Source organism: Xenopus tropicalis, chromosome 7 (assembly GCF_000004195.4).
Source record: "Xenopus tropicalis strain Nigerian chromosome 7, UCB_Xtro_10.0, whole genome shotgun sequence".
In the NCBI taxonomy this organism is placed as follows: Eukaryota; Metazoa; Chordata; class Amphibia; order Anura; family Pipidae; genus Xenopus; species Xenopus tropicalis.
The window spans coordinates 3,622,953-3,639,420 of NC_030683.2; the positions used below are offsets into that span (position 1 = coordinate 3,622,953).

Consider the following 16,468-nt stretch of genomic DNA (forward strand, 5'->3'; position numbering starts at 1 on the left):
ATAATAATAATAATAATAATGGCTGCTGCCCAGTTTTATCAATGAAAGTAAAATATATTTTATTGTACGTAATTCTATGTACTGTGTCATTTGTCTGTGTCGCCCCACTTCCCTGTGTGTCCTGCAATGGGTGTCTGTCCTTTTATGCTGATATCTGCCCCCAATGTATCTGCTTCCCCGAAATTTTTTCATGGGGTTCTGATGGGTTTGGTCACATGTTTTCTAGACTCATGGGGTTCTGATGGTTTGGTCTTGATTTGACCACTTACAGAGGGTGGAATTGTTGCTACTATTGATCTGTGACTAATAGAAAACTTCTTTGTACATTGCATTTACATTATTTTCATATAATACACAAGAGCCATGAATATCTTGTAAATTCTATCCTTATAAATGGCGCTTAGTGATGTCATCAGTTATAATTAGAGATTAATGATGTAATTTTTTTCACGATTTACTGAAACTTGTATATAATAATAAATAAAGTACCCCCTGTTGTGAAATATGAGGATATTAGAAGTCACCGAGGAGTTCCTTATGTATGAAAGCACTCGGTCCCGGCCCCTATATGGAACTCCTTGGTCACTTCTAATATCCCTATATTTTACAGTAGGGGGTACTTTATTCACTATATATTATAAGGAACTCCTCTGTGACTTATAATATCCCTATATGTTACAATAGGGGGCACTTTATTCAATATATATTACAAGGAACTCCTCTGTGGCTTATAATATCCCTATATGTTACAATAGGGGGTACTTTATTCACTATATATTATAAGGAACTCCTCGGGGCTTATAATATCCCTATATGTTACAATAGGGGCACTTTATTCACTATATATTATAAGGAACCCCTCGGGGGCTTATAATATCCCTATATGTTACAATAGGGGGCACTTTATTCACTATATATTATAAAGGAACTCCTCGGGGGCTTATAATATCCCTATATGTTACAATAGGGGGTACTTTATTCACTATATATTATAAGGAACTCCTCAGGGGCTATATAATATCCCTAATATGTTACAATAGGGGGCACTTTATTCACTATATATTATAAGGAAACTCCTCGGGGACTTATAATATCCCTATATGTTACAATAGGGGGCACTTTATTCACTATATATTATAAGGAACTCCTCGGGGGCTTATAATATCCCTATATGTTACAATAGGGGGCACTTTATTCACTATATATTATAAGGAACTCCTCGGTGACTTATAATATCCCTATATTTTACACTAGTGGGTACTTTATTCACTATATAAGTGTTCAGCTGAAGATTTTTTATCTGTTGTAGATGAGTCTCATTATCAGACCCCTTAGTACAGAGCTCACAAAGGGCACAAACCTCTCCCTTCAACCTGCCCCAACTGCGCTCATCTGCCCCTTGTGTTTCATTTGTTATCCTGTTCCTTCTAGAGTGTAAGCTCCTAATACAGACCCTTTGCACCTTTTGTATCCGGTACTTGCACGTCTGTCTAAGCTGCCTTTGCTAAATTTCCCCCCCCCCAGATGTCACTGTGCAGCATTTGTATCTTCCTTTATAAACATTTGTTATTTAGTAATACTAATTGTCATTCTCTATTATGAATATGTATTATAGGGCTTTTACAAAACGAGGGCCAAGGGGCAATAAATGGGTGTGAAGTTCCTTGTGTTTGCACCCTGAGCTGAATTTACCTCTGTATTTGTATCTGTGTCTGTTTGTGCTGCTGGGGGGGGCACGGGGGTATGTACTGGAATGCCCCCAAGCTTTCAGAAGTCATTCAGAGGTACTAACTCGGGTGCTGGGGGCAACAAGGTGCTGGGAAGGCCTATACCAGGGCCTATTTTGAGTCCAGTCCCAGTTCAGACCCGTTTGAGTCCCAGTACGTAGGAACCATCTATGCCAGTTAAACTCTGCAACACACTTTATGGGGTTATGTAATAAAAGGTGCAAAGCTTGGCACAGTTCTCAGGCCCAAAACCAACCAATGAGCAGGTAGCATTCACTGGTCGCCTGTTTAAAACATCTCATTGGTTGCTATGGGTTCCCACACCTGGCAAAGTTGCTGCCTTTTATTACATAAGGGGGGTTTGATTCTAACGGATTGTGTTGGTTTTAGGGTAACAGTGTCGCTATCAGACACCTCTCTGACCAGACGGCAGGATCCCGAGTCAGGAGGCCGTCAGTCGTGCGCGAATTCCGCGTGGTAAGGCAAAAGCTGGATTTATGAAAACCCCCCCCGGGCCCCCCTGCAGGAAAATCTTCAGAAGGGCCCAGGGGGCACAAGTACTTAGCCGCCGCCCCCTTCCTGCATGACTTCAGCAAGGAGAGTGGCTATAGAGGAAGCAGCCCCCATGGTCTGGGCCCCCCACAACCGCAGGGTCTGCTTCCTTTATAGCAGCGGTCCCCAAACTACGGCCCCCCAGTTGAATTTACCTGGCCCCCACTGAGTCCTCCCACCTGGCAGTGAAGACAGAGGACTCAGCGGGGAGCGGCACAGGGGGGCTGAGATGAAGGACGGACCGGGAGGAACTGGTACAGGTAGGACTCAGCACCGGGGGGGAGGAGTTGTGAACAGTCTGGTTTGATGGCGGGATATGAAAGAGGCACCCCCCGGCGGGGGAGCGGGGCAGGCGGGTTGGGAGATGGTGATGGCGGTCCGGCCCCCTAACAGTCTGAGGGGCCCTTGATCCGGCCCCTTGGGTCAGAAATGCTGTATAGTTAGGCCACCGATGGTTACCAAGTGTCCTTCAGCTTGATGGACAGCTCCAAATGAGCAGACCTAAAAGAGGTGGGGCTTAAAATAAAGTAGGTGGGGTGATTGCGTCTGGGGTGCAACAAAGCATTTCCATTCTCCAGCAATACACAAACTGCGCCCAGCTGTGATAAACTACAACTCCCAGCCCTCCGGGGAAGCCGCTAGTCAGTCTCCCGTTTCCTCTTTCAGATGCGAGAAATGAAAAATGAAAATTTGGTGACTTTTTTTGGGGTGTGCACCGAGCCCCCTAATGTGTGCATCGTAACCCAGTACTGCAAAAAGGGGAGTCTCAAGGTACGGGGGCCACCGTCTGAGGGAAGCAACATGGCAGCCTATGTGGTTAGATACAGGGAGAAGGGCTAGGGGCTTCATTCCTTATAGGGGGGGTGCATCCTGGTACATTGGGGGGTCTCAATTCAACGGAAGGTTCTGTCCTCTGATGTCCGAACTGTTCCTTTATCTCCCCCAGGATGTTCTGATGAACCACGACATTGAGTTGGACTGGATGTTCAAGGTTTCCTTCGCCTACGACATTGTCAATGTAAGCATCTCCATGTTATAGAATGGCCTATTCCTAGCAACTTTGCAATTGGTCTGCATTATTTATTTGTTATTGTTTTTGAATGATTTGCCTTTCTCTTGTACATCTTTCAATTGATCAAAAAACTATTGCTTCTGAGCTTACAATTGTATTATTATTGTTGTATTACTTATCTTTATATTCATATCCTGCCCTATTCATATTCCTGCCTCTCATTCCAACTACTGATTGTTTGCTAAGGGAAATAAGACCCTAGCAACCAGATAGGCTACTTAACTGAAAAAACCGCAATGAAAACCAATTGCAAAATGCCTCAGAATATCTATGTCGATGTCATTTGAAGGTGAACTTCCCCTTTAAGTGTGGTTTTTGTTTGTAGTTTATGTGAGAAGAAGGGCTAAGAAATATATGGGCGGAACCAGAAAACAGAAAACATAAAACATATTCATATTCTCTGCATTACATTTTTGGACAAAATGTCATTTTATTTTGAAAATTATCTTTTTTTTTTAAACTAAAATAAAATAAATGATTTTCTCATCTTCTTTGAGTTCAAGTTTGTTCTTTAATTCAGACCAGGAAGAGAGATTACCATTTGTTGGGTCCAAAATATCCTTCATTACGGTTATGAGATTTTAAAGATTTAGGAACTTCACCCCATTGTTAATTTATTAATCTTTCCTTTAGGGAATGGGATTCCTGCACAACAGCCCATTGAATTCTCATGGGAACCTCAAGCCGACCAACTGCCTGGTAGATAGTCGTATGCAGGTCAAACTCTCCGGCTTTGGTTTATGGGAATTTAAACACGGGACAACCATACGGGATATTACAGGGAAAGATGTCAATTATACAGGTGGGGACTGTGAGGGGAGTAGTACCTTACATAATTACTATTATTATCCCCCCACTGCTACTATAGGCACCATCTCTCCCTACTATACCTGCTATCCCACAGCCCCAGTCCCTTCCCAGAGGCTATTATCCCCCCACTGCTACTATAGGCACCATCTCTCCCTACTATACCTGCTATCCCACAGCCCCAGTCCCTTCCCAGAGGCTTATTTATCCCCCCACTGCTACTATAGGCACCATCTCTCCCTACTATACCTGCTATCCCACAGCCCAGTCCCTTCCCAGAGGCTATTATCCCCCCACTGCTACTATAGCACCATCTCTCCCTACTATACCTGCTATCCCACAGCCCCAGTCCCTTCCCAGAGGCTATTATCCCCCCACTGCTACTATAGGGCACCATCTCTCCCTACTATACCTGCTATCCCACAGCCCCAGTCCCTTCCCAGAGGCTATTATCCCCCCCACTGCTACTATAGGCACCATCTCTCCCTACTATACCTGCTATCCCACAGCCCCAGTCCCTTCCCAGAGGCTATTATCCCCCCACTGCTACTATAGGCACCATCTCTCCCTACCTATACCTGCTATCCCACAGCCCCAGTCCCTTCCAGAGGCTATTATCCCCCCACTGCTACTATAGGCACCATCTCTCCCTACTATACCTGCTATCCCACAGCCCCAGTCCCTTCCCAGAGGCTATTATCCCCCCACTGCTACTATAGGCACCATCTCTCCCTACTATACCTGCTATCCACAGCCCAGTCCCTTCCCAGAGGCTATTATCCCCCCACTGCTACTATAGGCACCATCTCTCCCTAACTTACCTGCTATCCCACAGCCCCAGTCCCTTCCCAGAGGCTATTATCCCCCCACTGCTACTATAGGCACCATCTCTCCCTACTATACCTGCTATCCCACAGCCCCAGTCCCCTTCCCAGAGGCTATTATCCCCCCACTGCTACTATAGGCACCATCTCTCCCTACTATACCTGCTATCCCACAGCCCCAGTCCCTTCCCAGAGGCTATTATCCCCACTGCTACTATAGGCACCATCTCTCCCTACTATACCTGCTATCCCACAGCCCCAGTCCCTTCCCAGAGGCTATTATCCCCCCACTGCTACTATAGGCACCATCTCTCCCTACTATACCTGCTATCCCACAGCCCCAGTCCCTTCCCAGAGGCTATTATCCCACTGCTACTATAGGCACCATCTCTCCCTACTATACCTGCTATCCCACAGCCCCAGTCCCTTCCCAGAGGCTATTATCCCCCCACTGCTACTATAGGCACCATCTCTCCCTACTATACCTGCTATCCCACAGCCCCAGTCCCCTTCCCAGAGGCTATTATCCCCCCACTGCTACTATAGGCACCATCTCTCCCTACCTATACCTGCCTTATCCACAGCCCCAGTCCCTTCCCAGAGGCTATTATCCCACTGCTACTATAGGCACCATCTCTCCCTACTATACCTGCCTATCCCACAGCCCCAGTCCCTTCCCAGAGGCTATTATCCCCCCACTGCTACTATAGGCCACCATCTCTCCCTACTATACCTGCTATCCCACAGCCCCAGTCCCTTCCCAGAGGCTATTATCCCCACTGCTACTATAGGCACCATCTCTCCCTACTATACCTGCTATCCCACAGCCCCAGTCCCTTCCCAGAGGCTATTATCCCCCACTGCTACTATAGGCACCATCTCTCCCTACTATACCTGCTATCCCACAGCCCCAGTCCCCCCCTTCCCAGAGGCTATTATCCCCCCACTGCTACTATAGGCACCATCTCTCCCTACTATACCTGCTATCCCACAGCCCCAGTCCCCTTCCCAGAGGCTATTATCCCCCACTGCTACTATAGGCACCATCTCTCCCTACTATACCTGCTATCCCACAGCCCCAGTCCCTTCCCAGAGGCTATTATCCCCCCACTGCTACTATAGGCACCATGTCTCCCTACTATACCTGCTATCCCACAGCCCCAGTCCCTTCCCAGAGGCTATTATCCCCCCACTGCTACTATAGGCACCATCTCTCCCTACTATACCTGCTATCCCACAGCCATATCATGTACCTGACAATGCAGTACACAAAGTTATGCTGAGTGTTGATGTCTCTTTACATGTTGGTAGAACTGTACTGGACGGCTCCAGAGCTTTTGCGACTGGAGAAATTCCCGTTCCAGGGGTCCCAGAAAGGAGACGTATATAGTTTTGCCATACTAATGAGAGAAGTGCTTCACAGCAGTGACAATGGACCATTCCAAGACCTCTCCTTGGAACCTCAAGGTGACTTTAGGTTTGTTTTTGCGGGAAGCTTGATAGCAAGATGGTTCCTACTGGGCAGGACAGGTTGGGTTCTCTGGTTGGGGTTATAGTTACTTGTCTGCTCCTGGTCATTGCTAGTTACTAAGTAAAGGAACAAAATGTGTGCACTGCAGAAATCATCAACAAAATCAAAACCCCTGATTCCCGTGTCCCATTGAGACCATCTCTGTCGGCGGAAAAGTGCAACGAGAGGATTGTGGCTATTCTGAAACTGTGCTGGGACGAGAACCCCGAGAGGCGCCCTTCCTTCACCTCCATAAAGAGGAGCCTCCGAGATGCCAGCCCTGAGGGGTGAGACACTAGCTTTATGTGTTGGACTGAGCCCAGTTTAGTTCCATTAGGGGGTCACATACAGATAAAGCAAAGAATTGTTGGATTGGCCTTCTAGGACCCACTATGTTATACAGGTATGGGACCTGTTATCCAGAATACTCAGGAGCTGTGGTTTTCCACTGGTTATTATTACAGAGAAAAGGGAATCATTTAACCATGAAATAAACCCAATAGGGCTGTTCTGCCCCAATAAGGGGTAATTATATCTTAGTTGGGATCAAGTACAGGTACTGTTTTATTATTACAGAGAAAAGGGAATCATTTAACCATGAAATAAACCCAATAGGGCTGTTCTGCCCCAATAAGGGGTAATTATATCTTAGTTGGGATCAAGTACAGGTACTGTTTTATTATTACAGAGAAAAGGGAATCATTTAACCATTAAATAAACCCAATAGGGCTGTTCTGCCCCCAATAAGGGGTAATTATATCTTAGTTGGGATCAAGTACAGGTACTGTTTTATTATTACAGAGAAAAGGGAATCATTTAACCATTAAATAAATCCAATAGGGCTGTTCTGCCCCCAATAAGGGGTAATTATATCTTAGTTGGGATCAAGTACAAGTACTGTTTTATTATTACAGAGAAAAGGGAATCATTTAACCATTAAATAAACCCAATAGGGCTGTTCTGCCCCAATAAGGGGTAATTATATCTTAGTTGGGATCAAGTACAGGTACTGTTTTATTATTACAGAGAAAAGGGAATCATTTAACCATTAAATAAACCCAATAGGGCTGTTCTGCCCCCCAATAAGGGTAATTATATCTTAGTTGGGATCAAGTACAGGTACTGTTTTATTATTACAGAGAAAAGGGAATCATTTAACCATTAAATAAACCCAATAGGGCTGTTCTGCCCCAATAAGGGGTAATTATATCTTAGTTGGGATCAAGTACAGGTACTGTTTTATTATTACAGAGAAAAGGGAATCATTTAACCATTAAATAAACCCAATAGGGCTGTTCTGCCCCAATAAGGGGTAATTATATCTTAGTTGGGATCAAGTACAGGTACTGTTTTATTATTACAGAGAAAAGGGAATCAGTTTTAGAAATTAGAATTATTTCTAATGTGTTTCTGTATAACAGATCCCATACCTGTATATATCTACAGTGGAACTAATAATGGGCAGCTGGGAATTTATTTATGATTTTATTCCTCAGTAAGCCCGGGCCCATGTTCTGTATTTCTATAGACATGTCAGTATCCTGGACAATATGGTGAGCAAACTGGAGAAATACGCCAATCACCTGGAGGAAGTTGTGGAAGAGAGGACGGTGCAGCTGATGGCAGAGAAAAAGAAGACAGACAAGTTATTATCTACAATGCTGCCCAGGTCAGTCACCATATTGCGCCATTAAAGGGAAACTATAACCCAACCAATGTAGGCCATTTTCATATAAATATACTCTTTTAGTAGTATGTGCTATTGGGTAACACTGCTTACAGTGGGAATCTTACCGTTTCCATGTTCAGCTTTATTGCAGAGCAGCTCATGTCCGGGAAGTCGGTGGAACCTGAGAGTTTTTCTTCCGTCACCATTTTCTTCTCCGACATTGTTGGGTTCACAACGTTGTGCTCGGCCAGCACCCCTCTTCAGGTGGTAGATTTGCTGAATGACCTGTACAGTTTGTTCGATGAGATCATTAAAGCCTACGATGTATACAAGGTACAGCATCCCTTTCCCTGGCCTTATAGAACATATGAATAAAATATTTATTTTCTTTTATTTCTTGGAATATACATGTTTTTACATTTTTACTTCTAATCTCATAATTATGATCTTATGAAACTGCTATTTCTTTATCTCACTTCCCATTACTCGTGTCTGACTTTGCTCTCCTCCTCCTCCTCCTCCTCCTCTTTCTCCTCCCTTTCTACAATTATTGTTTTACTTTGCCATTTTCTGTTTCTGTCCTGCTTTCCACATTTTGTTCCCCCCTTTTTTTCATCCATTGAGATTTACAAGTCTGAGGCTACTATCTGAGTACAGGTATGGGATCCCTTATACAGAAACCCGTTATCCAGAAAGCTCCACATTATGGAAAGCCCGTCTCCATTTTAATCAAATAATTCTGAATTTAAATGATTCCCTTTTCTCTGTAATAATAAAACAGTACCTGTACTTGATCCCAACTAAGATATAATTACCCCTTATTGGGGGCAGAACAGCCCTATTGGGTTTATTTCATGGTTAAATGATTCCCTTTTCTCTGTAATAATAAAACAGTACCTGTACTTGATCCCAACTAAGATATAATTACCCCTTATTGGGGGCAGAACAGCCCTATTGGGTTTATTTAATGGTTAAATGATTCCCTTTTCTCTGTAATAATAAAACAGTACCTGTACTTGATCCCAACTAAGATATAATTACCCCTTATGGGCAGAACAAGCCCTATTGGGTTTATTTAATGGTTAAATGATTCCCGTTTCTCTGTAATAATAAAACAGTACCTGTACTTGATCCCAACTAAGATATAATTACCCCTTATTGGGGGCAGAACAGCCCTATTGGGTTTATTTCATGGTTAAATGATTCCCTTTTCTCTGTAATAATAAAACAGTACCTGTACTTGATCCCAACTAAGATATAATTACCCCTTATTGGGCAGAACAGCCCTATTGGGTTTATTTAATGGTTAAATGATTCCCTTTTCTCTGTAATAATAAAACAGTACCTGTACTTGATCCCAACTAAGATATAATTACCCCTTATTGGGGCAGAACAGCCCTATTGGGTTATTTAATGGTTAAATGATTCCCTTTTCTCTGTAATAATAAAACAGTACCTGTACTTGATCCAACTAAGATATAATTACCCCTTATTGGGGCAGAACAGCCCTATTGGGTTTATTTCATGGTTAAATGATTCCCTTTTCTCTGTAATAATAAAACAGTACCTGTACTTGATCCCAACTAAGATATAATTACCCCTTATTGGGGCAGAACAGCCCTATTGGGTTTATTTAATGGTTAAATGATTCCCTTTTCTCTGTAATAATAAAACAGTACCTGTACTTGATCCCAACTAAGATATAATTACCCCTTATTGGGGCAGAACAGCCCTATTGGGTTTATTTCATGGTTAAATGAAATAATGTATATGTGTATATGTATGTGTCCTTTAGTTGCCAGTGTTCGTATCTTATAATCTCTCCTTTCCCTGCAGGTAGAGACTATTGGTGATGCCTACATGGTCGCCAGCGGCCTCCCAATAAAGAACGGACTTCAGCACGTGGAGGAAATTTCCACAATGTCTCTGCACTTTCTGAGTGCCATGCTGAGCTTCAGGATACGGCATATGCCGGAAATAAAGTTAAAGCTCCGCATTGGGCTCAATACAGGTGCATAGGGACTTACGAGCTTTTTATCCTGCATGAATTTTCTAAATGCTTGTAGACTACAAATAGAGACAGTGGATGATTTTTGTGTTTTTTTTTTTTTAGGCTAAATACCTATTTTTTACACATAAGATAAATACAGTACTGATTTCACATATAATGCTTCTAAAAACATAGTACAGGATAAATGCAGTGCCTATTCTATACTGAATGCCCTAACAGCACACAGCGGGATAAATACAGCGCCAATTCCATGTATAATACCCCAGAACCCACAGCGGGATAAATACAGTGCCAATTCCATGTATAATACCCCAGAACCCACAGCAGGATAAATACAGTGCCAATTCCATGTATAATACCCCGAAACCCACAGCAGGATAAATACAGTGCCAATTCCATGTATAATACCCCAGAACCCACAGCAGATAAATACAGTGCCAATTCCATGTATAATACCCCCAGAACCCACAGCGGGATAAATACAGTGCCAATTCCATGTATAATACCCAGAACCCACAGCAGGATAAATACAGTGCCAATTCCATGTATAATACCCCCAGAACCGCACAGCAGGATAAATACAGTGCCAATTCCATGTATAATACCACAGAACCCACCAGCAGGATAAATACAGTGCCAATCCATGTATAATACCCCAGAACCCACAGCAGATAATACAGTGCCAATTCCATGTATAATACCCCAGAACCCACAGCAGATAATTACAGTGCCAATTCCATGTATAATACCCAGAACCCACAGCAGGATAAATACAGTGCCAATTCCATGTATAATACCCCAGAACCCACAGCAGGATAAATACAGTGCCAATTCCATGTATAATACCCCAGAACCCACAGCAGGATAAATACCAGTGCCATTCCATGTATAATACCCAGAACCCACAGCAGATAATACCAGTGCCAATCCATGTATAAATACCCCAGAACCCACAGCAGGATAAATACAGTGCCAATTCCATGTATAATACCCCAGAACACCACCAGCAGATAAATACAGTGCCAATTCCATTTATAATACCCAGAACCCACAGCAGATAAATACAGTGCCAATTCCATGTATAATACCCCAGAACCCACAGCAGGATAAATACAGTGCCAATTCCATGTTATAATACCCCAGAACCCACAGCAGGATAAATACAGTGCCAATTCCATGATATAATACCCCAGACCCACAGCAGGATAAATACAGTGCCAATTCCTGTATAATACCCCAGAACCCACAGCGGGATAAATACCAAGTGCAATTCCATGTATAATACCCAGAAACCCACAGCGGATAAATACAGTGCCAATTCCATGTATAATACCCCAGAACCCACAGCGGATAAAATACAGTGCCAATTCCATGTAATAAACCCCAGAACCCACAGCGGGATAAATACAGTGCCAATTCCATGGATAATACCCCAGAACCCACGCGGATAAATACAGTGCAATTCCATGTATAATACCCAGGGAACCACAGAGGATAAATACAGTGCCAATTCCAGTGTATAATACCCCAGAACCCACAGCGGGATAAACAGTGCCAATTCCATGTATAATACCCCAGAACCCACAGGGATAAATACAGTGCAATTCCATGTATAATACCCCAGAACCCACAGCAGGATAAATACAGTGCCAATTCCATGTTATATAACCCCAGAACCCACAGCGGGATAAATACCAGTGCCAATTCCATGTATAATACCCAGAACCCACAGCGGGTAAATACATGCCAATTCCATGTATAATACCAGAAACCCAAGCAGATAAATACAGTGCCAATTCCATGTATAATACCCCAGAACCCACAGCGGGATAAAACAGTGCCAATTCCAGTATAATACCCCAGGAACCCACAGCGGATAAAACAGTGCCAATTCCATGTATAATACCCCAGAACCCACAGCGGATAAATACAGTGCCATTCCATGTATAATACCCCAGAACCCACAGCGGGATAAATTTACAGTGCCAATTCCATGTATAATACCCCAGAACCCACAGCGGGATAAATTACAGTGCCAATTCCATGTATAATACCCCAGAACCCACAGCGGGATAAAATACAGTGCCAATTCCATGATATAATACCCCAGAACCCACATGGATAAATACAGTGCCAATTCCATGATAATACCCAAAACCCACAGCGGGATTAAATACAGCGGCCATTCCGGTATAATACCGCAGAACCCACAGCGGATAGATACAGTGCCAATTCCATGTATAATTACCCAGAACCCACAGGCAGGGATAAATACAGTGCCAATTCCATTATAATACCCCAGAACCACAGCAGGATAGAATACAGTGCCAATTCCATGATTAATACCCCAGACCCACAGTGGGATAAATACAGCGCCAATTCCATGTATAATACCCCAGAACCCACAGAAGATAAATACCAGTGCCAATTTCCATTTTAATACCCCAAACCCACAGCAGGATAAATACAGTGCCAATTCCATTTTAATACCCCAGAACCCACAGCAGGATAAATACAGTGCCCAATTTCCATGTATAATACCCCAGAACCCACAGCAGGATAAATACAGTGCCAATTCCATGTATAATACCCAGAACACACAGCGGGATAAAATACCAGTGCCAATTCCATGTATAATACCCAGAACCCACAGCAGATAAATACAGTGCCAATTCCCTGTATAATACCCCAGAACCCACAGTGGGATAAATACAGCTGCCATTCCATGTATTAATACCCCAGAACCCACAGCAGGATAAATACAGTGCCAATTCCCTGTAAATACCCAGAACCCACAGCAGGATAAATACAGTGCCAATTCCATGTATAATACCCCAAACCACGGCAGCAGTGCCCAATTCCATGTATTAATACCCCAGAAACACACAGCGCGGATAATATACAGTGCCAATTCCATGTATAATACCCCAGAACCCACAGCAGGATAAATACATGCCATTCCCTTGTATAATACCCCAGAACACACAGCGGGATAAATACAGTGCCATTCCATGTAATAATACCCAGAACCCACAGCAGGATAAATACAGTGCCATTCCATGTATAATACCCAGAACCCACAGGCAGGATAAATACAGTGCCAATTCCATGTATAATAACCCAGAACCCACAGCAATAAATACAGTGCCAATTTCCATGTATAATACCCCAGAACCCACAGCAGGATAAATACAGTGCCAATTCCATGGATAATACCCCAGAACCCACAGCAGTAAAATAACAGTGCCAATTCCATGTATAATACCCCAGAACCCACAGCAGGATAAATACAGTGCCAATTCCATGTATAATACCCCAGAACCCACAGCAGGGGGCTCTGCATTACAAAGAACAGTAAATTGATTCAATGCAGTAACTGGATAGAAACCTAAGATTAGCTCTTAGCATGTTTAACCCTTTCCATGGCTCACTGATACTGATATGTATGTACAGGTCCTGTGGTGGCTGGAGTAGTCGGGGTCACTATGCCGAGATATTGTCTATTTGGCGACACAGTAAACACAGCATCGCGAATGGAGAGCAACAGTTTACGTAGGTGAACCCTAGATCGCCCAGTATCTGACTTGGTTTGACTAGAGATAATCAATGAGCTCTATTTAAACAACCCCCACCCCCTTGTTCTTATACTTTGCTGTGACTGTTTTCGTTCACTGATAAGCTCTGCAGGAAATCTGCTTTAATGAATTTAAACATCTCCTTTTATTCTCGTAGCCCTTCGCATCCATGTTTCTGAAACAACAATGGTAGCTCTGGAATCTGTTGGGGGCTATGACTTAAAGGAAAGGGGGTCGATTGAGATAAAAGTAAGTGTTAGCCTCGCAGGTCGGTCTGCGCCTGTCTATGTAACATAGTTATACCGAACCTACCGGAATTGTATTTCCATTGATTTATGTTTCTGTTTGGTACAGGGCAAAGGCAGACTAAGAACCTATTGGCTTCAGGGTAAAAAGGGATTTCCGATGCCTCTCCCAGAATTCCCAGACACCGAGGAGCCAATCAGTTCTATATCTGATGTAAGAGCTGATTTCATACATGTGAAACTACGGCCTATGGATGGTGAGGAGGTCCCACTGGTACAGAGGTGTCATGGACCTCCCTATTAGTAGTAGGTACTGGGCCTCCCTGTTAGTAGTAGATACTGGGCCTCCCTATTAGTAGTAGATACTGGGCCTCCCTATTAGTAGTAGATACTGGGCCTGCCTATTAATAGTAGATTCTGGGCCTTTCTATTTTTAGTAGATACTTGGCCTCCCTATTAGTAGTAGATAGTGAGGCTGCGCCTATTAGTAGTAGATACTGGGCCTCCCTATTATAGTATATACTGGCCTCCCTATTATTATAGATACTGGGCCTCCCTACTGTAGTAGATTTACTGGGCCTCCCTATTAGTATAGATACTGGGCCCTCTCCATAGTAGTAGATACTGGCCTCCCTATTAGTAGTAGATTACTGGGGCCTCCCTATTAGTAGTAGATACTGGGCCTCCCTATTAGTAGTAGATACTGGCCTCCCTATTAGTAGTAGATACTGGGCCTCCCTATTAGTAGTAGTACTGGGCCTCCCTATTAGTAGTAGATACTGGAACTCCCTATAGTATATAACTGGGCCCCCTATTAGTAGTAGATATGGGCCTCCCATTTAGTAGTAGATACTGGGCCGCCCATTAGTAGTAGATACTGGGCCTCTCCATTAGTAGTAGATACTGGGCCTCCCTATTAGTAGTAGATACTGGGCCTCCCTATTAGTAGTAGATACTGGGCCTCCCTATTAGTAGTAGATACTGGGCCTCCCTATTAGTAGTAGATACTGGGCCTCCCTATTAGTAGTAGATACTGGGCCTCCCTATTAGTAGTAGATACTGGGCCTCCCTATTAGTAGTAGATACTGGGCCTCGCCATTAGTAGTAGATAACTGGGCCTCCCCTATTAGTAGTAGATACTGGGCCTCCCTATTAGTAGTAGATACTGGGCCTCCCTATTAGTAGTAGATACTGGGCCTCCCTATTAGTAGTAGATACTGGGCCTCCCTATTAGTAGTAGATACTGGGCCTTCCTATTAGTAGTAGATACTGGGCCTCCCTATTAGTAGTAGATACTGGGCCTCCCTATTAGTAGTAGATACTGGGCCTCCCTATTAGTAGTAGATACTGGGCCTCCCTATTAGTAGTAGATACTGGGCCTCCCTATTAGTAGTAGATACTGGGCCTCTCTATTAGTAGTAGATACTGGGCCTCCCTATTAGTAGTAGATACTGGGCCTCCCTATTAGTAGTAGATACTGGGCCTCCCTATTTTTAGTAGATACTGGGCCTCCCTATTAGTAGTAGATACTGGCCTCCCTATTAGTAGTAGATACTGGGGCCTCCCTATTAGTAGTAGATACTGGGCCTCCCTATTAGTAGTAGATACTGGCCTCCCTATTAGTAGTAGATACTGGGCCCTTCCCTATTAGTAGTAGATACTGGGCCTCCCTATTAGTAGTAGATACTGGGCCTCCCCTATTAGTAGTAGATACTGGGCCTCCCTATTAGTAGTAGATAGTGGGCCTCCCTATTAGTAGTAGATACTGGGCCTCCCTATTAGTAGTAGATAGGTTTGGGGGTTTGGACCTCCTTCCTACAGACTGACAGTGAGGGCTGCACTGAGACTCTACCTGACCATTAAATTATCATTATTACTCTTTATTCATCTCTTTTTTATGTTTTCTGTAGGGAAACAACCAGTGTCTCTTTGTTCTCTTACAGCTCTGACACCAGGAATCTCGGGATGTCACCGTCTCGGCTACACCAGGAGCAGAACTGATCCAGTCAGGGATGTCAGGGACTCATCGTTTACCCACTGTGGGACCAAGATGAGCCGGGTCAGACTCACTGGGACGTAAAGAACCAGAGTTATTTTTCTCATTAATATTAACTCCTCTGCCGGCTCTAGGCTGTAACCAAGAGAAATTGACCCATTCCTCCAGATCAGCAATGTTCTGTTACTCATACTGCAATGTATAAGAAACAAAATGGCGCCTTCATTCTGAATAGAGAAACGTCTTCAAGGAAAACACAGCAAGTCCAATTGTTTTGACTTATTACTACAGATATACCATGATCTGGATGAATGAGAATCTTCACAAAAACAATATGGCACCTCCTACCCATATGTATTAATACAAATATACAGAGAGGGAATGTTCTGGGCACACCAAAAGCTGTACCCCCATACTGTACTGTCTAAGGGAAACACTATGGCACCCCCTACCCATATGTATAAATACAAATATACAGAG

The 16,468-nt window shown here is 43.6% G+C and overlaps 1 protein-coding gene across 1 annotated transcript in view; it reads left to right on the forward strand.

Moving 5' to 3' along the window:
- LOC101732806 (guanylate cyclase 2G-like) overlaps positions 1–16,290 on the forward strand; it is a 34,349-nt gene extending 18,059 nt beyond the window's left edge. Inside the window, exons 11-23 of the mRNA XM_031905725.1 lie at positions 2,118–2,204; positions 2,946–3,050; positions 3,226–3,297; positions 3,985–4,153; positions 6,294–6,449; positions 6,602–6,779; positions 8,021–8,161; positions 8,302–8,494; positions 9,998–10,172; positions 13,626–13,724; positions 13,905–13,996; positions 14,102–14,206; positions 15,936–16,290. Coding sequence (XP_031761585.1) covers positions 2,118–2,204; positions 2,946–3,050; positions 3,226–3,297; positions 3,985–4,153; positions 6,294–6,449; positions 6,602–6,779; positions 8,021–8,161; positions 8,302–8,494; positions 9,998–10,172; positions 13,626–13,724; positions 13,905–13,996; positions 14,102–14,206; positions 15,936–15,941 — 1,578 coding nt within the window. The 3' untranslated portion in view covers positions 15,942–16,290. The remainder of the gene's footprint in view (positions 1–2,117; positions 2,205–2,945; positions 3,051–3,225; positions 3,298–3,984; positions 4,154–6,293; positions 6,450–6,601; positions 6,780–8,020; positions 8,162–8,301; positions 8,495–9,997; positions 10,173–13,625; positions 13,725–13,904; positions 13,997–14,101; positions 14,207–15,935) is intronic.
- Positions 16,291–16,468: the final 178 nt, after the last annotated feature.